At 39.4% G+C, this 10993-nt stretch overlaps 1 protein-coding gene and 1 long non-coding RNA gene across 2 annotated transcripts; both read right to left on the reverse strand.

Annotated features, from left to right (window-relative positions):
- Positions 1–793: 793 nt before the first annotated feature.
- LOC114533413 (protein transport protein Sec16A-like) lies at positions 794–5409 on the reverse strand. Its single transcript, XM_028554926.1, has 16 exons — positions 5363–5409; positions 5223–5271; positions 4895–4951; positions 4584–4637; positions 4406–4492; positions 4136–4222; positions 3344–3949; positions 3005–3112; positions 2652–2741; positions 2487–2540; positions 2260–2371; positions 1786–1989; positions 1494–1622; positions 1356–1398; positions 1045–1114; positions 794–817 (listed from the first exon to the last, which is right to left on the reverse strand). Exons 3-16 carry the CDS (start codon positions 4934–4936, stop codon positions 794–796), a joined length of 1710 nt encoding a protein of 569 aa, XP_028410727.1. The 5' UTR covers positions 4937–4951; positions 5223–5271; positions 5363–5409.
- Positions 5410–5417: 8 nt separating this feature from the next.
- On the reverse strand, positions 5418–5999 carry LOC114533444. Its single transcript, XR_003688059.1, has 3 exons — positions 5918–5999; positions 5712–5817; positions 5418–5462 (listed from the first exon to the last, which is right to left on the reverse strand). It is a non-coding gene; the product is annotated as an uncharacterized LOC114533444 (long non-coding RNA).
- Positions 6000–10993: the final 4994 nt, after the last annotated feature.

Genomic DNA, 10993 nt, shown 5'->3' on the forward strand with positions numbered 1-10993 from the left:
GTTCTTGCCGCTTTACACCATAACCCGAAAGATTTGGAACGGGTATAAATTTTTTTCAGTTTTGGCACTCCGTTGACACGCAAACAACTAACTGTCGTGTGAATAATTGAAGAAAAGCAAAAGGGAATGCTAAATGACTGAAGAACAAACACATGACGTTCTTCATGACGTCAATTACGACCATAGATACACAGCAAAACATAGAAGGTCAAATTGGGACCAATCAAGTGCCTTTCGCTCTTCTCCATACCGGTTCAGATGCCAAAATAGGATTTTTCTGGGGAGTGAGCGATTTGAATGGGGAGGGGGAGACTTTGGTGACGCCAGTCACGCCACTACGGTTAGCGTCGACAGAAGAATGCTTAAAGTTCATCCACCGGCGCATGTAATATTATTGTAATTTATCTGCATCGTCATTCAGCGATAAAAGCAATCACACGATAAAATAATGCTTGTAGAAGAGTGTAGTTTATTCCATATTTTATGGCGTGCCTTGAGGACACACATTATTACACATAATTATATAATTATACTGATAAATAACTCTGTCATTCAAATGAACAATCACTCATTGCTCATCAATTTCTCATAAATTTACATAAATTTTATACTGTATTTATACTGTTTTTCATTTTACTGCATTTTCTTTTTTTTTTTGCTTTTTTATTTTGCTATTGGGTATAATCTGCCCCGACTGGACGCCGGCGAAGGTGTTGATACGTAATCAGCTGGATTGAAAAACGGTACGGCGGGAGACGATTGAGAATCCTGAAAGGAAAACCCCACTCGATAATCATTCCACACTTAGGAAAACATCCTGAGGATAATATCGAAACAGAAAGGATTCCTTTATGAGTGACACTTGACACTTGAACTAATGGTTTTAAGCCTTGAACATAAAGGGCAATTTTGTTTATTCCGCCTTTCATGCATCTTATTTACAATTTTAAGAGAGCTGGCAAACCTAGTCATACAAATTGCGTTCCAAAAGATGGGAAGATCCAGTTAAACGTGCAATAACGGTGGCCTTATTCTTTCATTTACCTGTGAGTAAGTCGACTGTTCCTCCACAGTATTGTTGGCTACACTGCTCTGGTCAACGCCGTTGCTTTGACTGTATATAAAACAAACAACAATATTAGTACCTATTTGGGATCCATATTATATATTCACCCTATAATACATCACTATTTAAGAATACTCTTCACAGATATTAACTAAACAGACACTGCAAAAAATAACAAAACTGAATCGTTGGATTTGATTCTCGCGCATTTTGAAATTTGTTGTCAACAGAAATATTAAACATCGCGTATCAAGACGTATCGCTAAATCAAAGTGGTATTTTCACATACCTAGCTGGCGGCATCAGTGATCCTTCAGTATTCGACAGAATGTCTAAAGATAGTCGAAACGTTTTGTAGTTAGTGATGTATAGTTGATAACACTAGGCTACTAGGTGTAAGTACGGGATTTCGTTCTTTAACACTTACTGCTTGTTATTGGTGCCTGATTCCCTGGTGGTGCTGGAAACGGTTGGAAAAGGAGATGTGACGCGGTTTCGTTAGGTTTCGTCGTTGCCCCTGAGGCACTCAAGACATCAACATAGTTCGATCTACGACCTGAAACAACAGTTCAAAGTTCAAATGTAGAATTCTAATCCAAACAATCTAGAGTCTCTCAAACCATAGACAATCTAAAAGACAGGATTGTCTATGCTCAAACCAAGCCATAATCCTATCGAAATCTCCGCTCTAATCATTATTAACATATTTTAGATGATACCTTTCGAGCTGTGAGCTCTACGCGAAAATCGGCTAGGTGTCGATAATAGTGAATTAATCAACGATATTTCTGGTTGATCTGGAGTAAAAGCGCCAGGAATGATTGGTGGAGCTTTTGCCGCAGGAGGAGTTTGCGACGCTGATGAAGCCTGGGATGCTGGAAGTTGCGGTGTGTTTGAGAAACCGGTATCTGCACTCGATGTGCCTAGACAAAGGGAAAGTCGGAGTTTTTTATAGCAACATAACAGTTTTACGATACAGCTTTACATACTCAGATTATAATTTCATTTTCCCTTTCCCAAATATAATGCAAATATAAATTTCATTAACACTATCTTATAATTCAAAATTAGGCTGACGAGGTCTGTAGAAATGAAGACGTTGAATTCTTGAAAGATGTGATTTGGGATCAGACTTGTATATGGGCCTGTATAAATATTTCATTTACAAGTCGACATAACGACAAGTTGCTTACCAGATGTTGGTGTAGGTTGTCCAACAGTTCCTGATGGGATGGTAGGCATGACAGGTTGGGCACCGCCAATCAAAGATGGATCAATTGGTGGTGGAGACAAGTCAGCTTTCTCCTGTTTAATGAAGGAACAAAGATTAATATCAGCTTTATAAGCGTGTGCATTGTGAAGAAAGAAAATATACACACCTTTGCAAGCACACTACAAAACAAACCATGTTTTACATTACCTCTTCACCTTCTTCCGTGTTCACCCACTTTCCTTCTTTTTCGTCCCAATAGATCTAAAGAGTAAACATATACGAAACTTTTTAAACAATAAATCATAATGTAATATATATTTTCGTAAACAAAAGCTGAAAGGCACATATTCGAAGCAAGGCACTATAACTTACAGTTTTCTTCTTATCGTCAGGTAAGATAATCTCGTTCTTGCCTTTGGGAATGAAAAATTTCAAGAAACCGCCAAATGACGTAAACAATCCCTAAATAAAATGAAGTCAAAATTTTGTTGGTTTAAGCATTGTTTAAAACAACCGCCCCCTAACACACAATATAAACTAACAATTAAACTTGCTGAAACATCTGTTTTCTACCATATACCTACGCACACAAACTATAAAACAAGACCTCGGAAAACACAGAACATGTTTCGCTAACGGTCAACAACTAGCTCAATACGATTACTGCATGTTTCTCAATTCCGGGTTGATTCGGAATCTGCAGTTTGAAACTGTAGAAAACTTACTCCACTCTGTTTCTCTGACTTCTTGTTATCGTCTTTTTTGGTCTTCTTCTCTTCCTTGGTCTGGGCTTGAGTTTCTTCCTTCTTTGCGCCATTCGCAATATTTGATTCCTAAAAACGATTTTACAGAAACTAAATATTAGTAACCTACTCTCGTTAAATAATTAATATCCTATGCCTACCTGGGTCTAAATTGTTCGAGTAAAGGCCCTATTCATCTAAAGTCGGTGCAAAAATCTCTCCATAATACTGAGTTTAATCTATTCCAAATAAGGTTACCAGGATTTCTGGGCGATCTAGGTACCGAAGGGTCAATTCCTAATAAACGTATATTACACTTACCCTGAAGTTAGATTGAGCGTAGTAATCAAAACTATTATCTGAAGTCGCAGGCGCTGAAATTCCACTTGTTTCGACTGCGTTAACACTAGCATTACTCGGCTGCTTCCGTAACAAATGCTCAAAAGAGTCCCCTTCGTAGAAGTTTGTGCCAGAACTTGGTAATCCTGTTTCATTGTGCTCTATGCTGCTCGGAACTGCTTGTGCGACATTTTCATAGGGGTAATTCTCCGGTGGAAGAGTTTGGTCGGTGGGAGCAACCCCGTAGGGGTAATTCCCTTGCGATGGTACTGGCTCTTGAGCTTGAAATTCCCCGGTGTAGGACATGTTGCCACTTGGTGCAGCGGTGGGCTCGAATTGAGCGAAACTCTGAGAAGCTTTGTTGTCCTCGCGATATAAAACTTGTTCCTGGACTATGTCACTATTTGTTTGAGGAACAAACATTGTAGGTACCATTGTAGTGGAATTTTGAACTTCTTTATTATCAATGTTTTGCGTGTGTTCATACGGCACTTCCTGTGGAAGTTGTGATTGCTGAGGTAGTTGTTGCGCCAATGTTTGCCAGCTGCTGGTAGACAAGAACGAGTGCCCTAAGGTTTCGTTGTTTTCCTAAAAAGACAATTTTTAACACGCCTTAGAAACGTTTCGCATGGAAAACTGCAAGCATGCTTCCAGGACAGCATCAGTTGGCGTGTCCTCACAGAAACGACGCTGTCTAATTGTTGATCGCAAAGTTTCACTTGCAGATTTTAGAATCGACATAAAAATCATGTAAAATAAAAATATACTTCGTACCTTGAGTAGATCTAACAATTGTTGCAGGCGTCCGTTCATATCTAATAACGGCGCAATAAATTCTCGTCTGTAAAGTCTCATGGATAACTGGAAGGAAAGAAAATTTGAGCATCAAACGATTTCACCATGTGTATATCAGGTTGTATCTGAAAACAATAAGCTATTTAAAAATTTCATTATTCGCTTTTGATTTCTTGATTTGAGCGAAGGCTAGAACAGGCCTGAAACGTCTATTTTAAACGAAAGGTAAGGCGAGAAATGATGACATACCGCATGAAGTCGCGTTATCATATCTTTAGTAAAGGATGTTGAATGCTTCAAGACATCATCTACCAATTTCTCGCAATAACGAAATGCCTAAATAAGACAATGAACGCGTGTTAAATCAAAGATTGTGAAGGTTGTGGAGTAACACCATAAGTCAAACGAAGATATAACAATTACTAACTTTATTATGGAATCCGGCATCGGCCAATGAATGGACGTACAATTCTTTCCATGGCTGAAAAAAAACATAACGTTAAAGAATGTGCAGCCAAGGTTCAACTCCATGACCAACCAGGTATAGAATTATCTTCTGATCTCAAAAAATCTTATTCTATAGAATAGATATCCCCGCAATTTGCGGAAACGTAAGCAAGTATTGAAATACGAAGTAAAGTGAGACGCTGAATTGAACAACTAGTACTTATGCGGCACTTCTGTGCTTTTCAAAGTTCAACACACATTAGAGAAATCTACAATGAAGTAATTTCTAACCTGGAAATCTTTTATTATAAAATTTTCATCTTTGAGGCTCATAGCGTATTCATATATCTACAGGAACATGTTGTTGGTTAACAAGAATACAAACAGAATAGCTTTTGACTATTTTAAACAATTTTATAACACATGCATGTATCAGGCAAAAACGGATGAATGTTTAGGTCGACTGGCAAGCAGAGTGGAAATAAAGCAATTAAAAGGCAATGGCGGAAAAAGGGTTTGTAGCAAAGTGAAAAAAACATAAGAGAGAATTCTAGAGCATGCTGCATGGCAAATGTATAGCGGCTTCAATAAAGGATTTGTAAGCATCTCAGCGATCTACCTCTGTGCGTTGAAGAGCCAGGAAATCCACGAATTCTGGTCGGATTTCACTACAGAAAACAAGAGTTTAAGTTTGTGAGAAGATGAACCACGAACCTTTATGTTCATTAAACAGACAGACAATGCGACTCTTCAACATACTTCGAAGAATAACCTAGTAACAGTGTGCCACTCTGTTTACTAATTTCTTCTCCAGCTAATATGTAGCAAAGATGAGCTGCTTCAATCAGGCCACGAGACTCTGGAAAAGAGAAAGTAACATTTTGCATGATAGCAACAAACACAAGCAGTAGGTCAATCGAAACAAGAATCTCTTGAAGGAAACGTTGCCAGTGTCCTCGTGACTTGTTTAAGCAGTTAGCTATCACCGGATGTGAAAATGCATCAACTTGATCACGCATACTACAACGTAGCTTGAATTGTGATATTGGTCAACACCTACCCACCCCCGGCCAAATCACCATCCCTGGCTTATCCAAACTGAACTTACCTAAGCTCGCGCCAAGTGCATGAATATTTTCGCTATCTTTAGCGGTTGACTTGGATGGATTTGAAATCATGATTGCCAAATGTTTTCTCCATCGCCTTGTCTTTTTCTAAATTTTGACAAAAAAAAAGATAGGGTACTTTATAAATTCTACGTGAACTGTACCGCGTTTGTGAACCACATTGGTCCAGATAATTCTTCAAACTCACATCTAAAATTGAAGGTCGCTTAGACCCGAGATGCTGATACAAACATAACAAGGAGTCGTCCTCATTAAGTTGACTGTTGAATCTACAATAAACAATGCGAAAAAGCATTGGAAAATATACTGACACATGTACAATATGGAAAAATAGACATTTGCAAGCAGTTAGGAGAGATCAAGCAAGAACACAATTGAGAGAAACGTGTAAACAACAAGCAGAATAATTCAAATATAGCAAGCAAAGAATAAATGTCGTTACCTTTCCATGATATTCGAAAATACATTCTGGTCAGTGTGGTATGCTAGCGTCAAGGCGTGGCCCCAGATCTTGGAGTTTACTGCGTGTTCCAGAGCTTCCTATGGAGTGAAATGAATAAATGATAAAACAGTTGTATTGTTCTCCACTTCACCGCGGGTATAAATATATAGCCAGAATTCATGAATAACTCTAAGCTCGTATAACGGCCAAACTATTTGCACGTGCAGTGTTGTTCTAAAAAAACCGTAAAGAAACTGTAGATAGAATGAATTGCTTTCTAGATCTTCTGCATGGAATAGTTCCTACGTCTAACAGGTCAACAATATTCAAAGGTATTTTTCTACACATGCTTCTTTCAATACAAGCGCACGTATTGGTAAAGATTAATCCTTCTGTACTTTTTACCACTTCGTGCGAACGAATTCGCCAGGAGGAGAGCGGGCTTTCGTCAGGCAAGAGAAAAGCGATGGCAAGATTAATAAACAGCGTACCTGTGTTTTGCCAGTCAAGAGAAGCTCTCGATATGTCGCGACTTGATCGTGTTTGGAATAATCTTGCCCATCAGCTGCAAAGGATACCCTTTGAGAGCTGGAAGAACTACGTTCCCGTCTTGTATAAGAATCTTCGGGTAGATCCGAGGTTAGAACCTCGGCAATATCGGTGTTGAGGTACACCTGGAATAAAGATCGCAGTTCAACCAATGAAGAAAAGGCCAACAGAAAGAGTTAAAAACTCTGCATATTCAAACGTAGATTACTTAGAAATTATTTTGATCCAGTGCTTTCAGACTGTTTAAAAGCGAGCTAATCACACAATCTTTATAATTTTTATGCATGCAGAAAGACTGAATGTAGTTCTTACCCCATTTTGTTGGACCATAACAGCCAACACTTGCCAAAGAATGTAGACAGCCTCGCGTTTTTCAAAAGAATCGCTTTGGTTGTTGAAAGCCATCATGGCCATCTCTTTGGCATACTTTACAACATCCCGTTTATGGGTTTTGCCCCTGTGAAAAATACATATATGTTATTGACTGAGCGAGAGGTCCGTACAGGACGGCGAAAAAAGAATGAGATCAGTATCCTCCTGTACGGACCGAACAAGCTCAGTCAATAAACTATTTATTATATGACTAAAAACGATTAAAATTCCCAACTAAAAAATTCCCGCCGAACCTGGCCGGTCCGTACTGTTGGTTACCGACCGCTCAGGAACCAATCAGAATGCTTGATTTTAGTTGATGGCCGATGAACTATTCTAGACATATAATAAAGTAGAATAAAACATTGAAAATAAATAAAATTTGTATGCTTTTCAAATGCTGAGTGATAATACAGTCTTAGTGCCGAAAAATTCACTATCAATCATATCCTGACTCCAGAAATGAAATCGTCTTAAACCAGCCATTATTTTGGCATTTTACCTGCAAAGTGGTCCAGGGAAATTGCGCATCGCCTCGTTGAATCTATCTTCGCTCTGAATAAAACAAGATCATATGCGTCAATTTATACAGTAGAATATTTTAGGTATGTCGCAACCTGTCAATTGACAAGGGATAACCAACCTGATTGATTAGAGCTAACGCTTGCTGTTTCTGATCTATCTGATCTCCCTGGAAGTCGAATAATACGCTACTATTGGTCTTGAGTGTAATACTGTTACTAGAAATCTATACAAATAAGGCTTAGACAAAGCTAGCATCAGTTCTATAGACAATATTTCTGTCTCCGCTGTTATTATACAAACGACTACGACTATATCTGACATTCAGACCTATACCAATACATCTAACTGGAATTTGTCTTCCGCAAGAGGCCTAGAACAGTATTAAAGTGTCGTCCCAGTTGTAGTTATACGTACAGAAATAGTTAATATGACGTAGCTATATGATTACCTTGACATCAGTCAAGTACACTTTAGCAGTCTCACCATCAAGGACCTGTCTGACTGGAGCAACACTCAATCGAGAGGCGGTTGAAAACGCTCCAACAATATGAGGTTTTGTACGCTGCTTCGGGGTTAGTCGTTCAGGAGTAATTACTACAACTGTGGAAAATATATTTACGATTTTAGCTAAGGATAAACAACCAGGTTTCTTAGGATTCCAGCCTGCTGGAAAAACCTCGTGACAGTTATCGAACGAGCGATTCCAGTGCAGTACTATAAAGGTAACTACCAGTTTCTGATGATTTTGAAACTTTGGTCTTCGGATTTTTGATATCTCGCCAGGCTTCATCCACCGCTGTTTACTACTCTACTTAAATCTTACCCCGTTCAACCGTATCTTCAGCGGTGATTGCACTACTCTGTTGTTGCTTGTTCTGGTCATCCCACTTGATACTGTCTCCCAAAGAGTTTGATGTGGATGAGCTGTAACTTCCTGAGCTCAATCGTCTTGAGTTACGGGATGATCGTCCTGAACGAGAACCACGCCGCTGACTATCACCACTGGACCCACTAAAGTCAGACTCCCAACGATGGTAATCCCGATCATAAGAATCACGATAATATTTATAATATGCTCGGTCATTGTAGTCTGTTCGTCTTCTACCCTGGCTCTCTCTTCTTCGCTCACGATTGCGACTTCTTCTCGAGTCAGATCTGTGATATCGTTGATCATCATACTGGCTTTCTCGCCTGCTGCTTGAAACAAATAGTTTGTATGAGAAATACTGTTGTCTGAATTCAAACCACTTCCGCATAAAACAGCACTTACTTCTCTGCACGGATCCACCGTTCTCTTTTGAAAGACCAAAACCACTTTCTGCTCTCATCATAATATCGATTGCTTTCCTCCTCTGAATCAAAATCTTCATACTGTGTATCAGTGTTGCCATGCTGCTGCCATTGATCAGTATCGTTGGTTGAATACTGTAGATTAACATTGCTGCTAACTTGCTGTGGGTATTGCCCGCTAATTTGCCTACAAATGATGGATTTGTTTAGTTGAACACGAGAGGATAATGTGCGAAAAATTACTTCAATTTTGTGTTTTAACAAATTTAGCCAGTAATTTCATGATCTCGTGAATGTGCTTGCCACTTCGCCATAGTAGTCATGTAGTCTAAGTGCTAGAAACATTGGCTTCTACGTATACAATATTGTAATACTTTACTACTGCTTTCGGTGCCTAAGGTGGTTTTAAGAACTTTATACAGTCTATTGTAGAGTACTTTAAAATATCTCATTTACCTTTCCACTTTTTGATGTTGAATATTCTGCTGGTACTCCTGTGCCTGCTGTTGCAACTGTTGTTGCTGCTGCAAGTGTTGTTGCTGTTGCCACTGTTGTTGCTGTTGCAACTGTTGTTGCTGTTGCAACTGTTGTTGCTGTTGCAACTGTTGTTGCTGTTGCAAATGATGTTGTTGAGTAAACTGATTCGGTTCAGACCTTTGTCGCTGTACATTCATGTGTCCTCCTCGCAGCTGCTGATTTTGCGAGCTGAACTCATTTTGAAACAGCATTTGTTCGTACTGTTGTTGCTTGTACTGCAATTGTTGCTGTTGGTATAACAACTGATGCTGTTCCTGTTCACTCGAGGAAACCATACCTTCAATCTGGCCAGAACCATAACCATCACTGGTAGCAACAGGATGGTCAACATGACCATCAGCGCCACCATACTCAGGGACCAATCCCCCACCACTACCTTCCCGCATCCGAGCATGCTCACTCTGAGGCAACCCGGTACGCACTGCAGAGCGGCTGGCGTCAGGATGTGTGAAGGAGTTCTGGGGGAGACCGGTCATGGTCCCAGAAGCAGGGGCAGTCTGTTGCAAGTGCTGGTCAGGAATCTGGTTTGAGGAAGGAATGTTGTTTACTACAGGCGCTTGGATGACATTTGGCCTAAAAAAATTAAAAGTATCAACAGTCTAGTCCGTTAATTGAAACCAAAATAAATAATTCGCCCCCAGAAACACCATGAAAACTTTTTACTGAATAGGTTTTGATCCGTTGACGCCGTTTATTAATAGGTCACACTGTTACGTTATGTACCAGTTAATATCGGTATTATATTTAATATTTGAGATAGTTTAAAATGCAAATTTGTACAATGTAATGCGTTAATTCTACAACTAGACTCTTAATTTTAAGCTCTTAATTAACGCTTAATTTTAATATGCTTTCTCCTAAGCCAAGAGTCGTCCACGTTGACTCCAACGTCTCAAATGACGGTTAATAAACGCAGGTTACGAAGAATGAATAATTAATACCGAAGAAACAAATAATTATTGTAAGACAACAAATAGCTGAGCAATTTAAAAATTATGAAATCCGTGCACAATGTCTTGTAAGAACCTGCGTCTACCCTGCTGACACTTCTGTCGCTCTCTATACATCCTAGAATTTCATTAATCTTCCTATATTCTTTACTTTAACTAAAAAATTACTGAACGATTACTGATATCTCAGATTATTGTTATTTTTAGGTTATGGTTAGTAGTGTGAGATTTTGGACCATCGTTAGACAATAGTTGCTTAGTTTGTGTGCGGATTTGAAAACGGGTTTCGATCGAGGTGTGAAAAATCGCTATTCTTGGTAGAGAGCCATACTCACCGTTGGATATTTCCTCGGTTAAGACTAGTTGGCTTGTCGATCACATCATGAACAGGGTTTGCACTGGCGAGTTCTTGATTTGAACTTGAAACACCAAGTGAACTTTGGCGACTAAGACTGGATGTCGAGTCACAATCACTTCTCTGCAAAGCAGCCGCTAACAGGGTTTGCTGAGCGGCGCTGGAGGCCACAGGTGGATTTGGCAACTTTGATGGAGTACTACTGAATCGATTACGATTCCGTGTGAAGCCAGGAATACCCAG

The sequence above is a fragment of the Dendronephthya gigantea genome, unplaced genomic scaffold (assembly GCF_004324835.1).
Source record: "Dendronephthya gigantea isolate DGI-Jeju-01 unplaced genomic scaffold, DenGig_1.0 000090F, whole genome shotgun sequence".
NCBI classification, from domain to species: Eukaryota; Metazoa; Cnidaria; class Anthozoa; order Malacalcyonacea; family Nephtheidae; genus Dendronephthya; species Dendronephthya gigantea.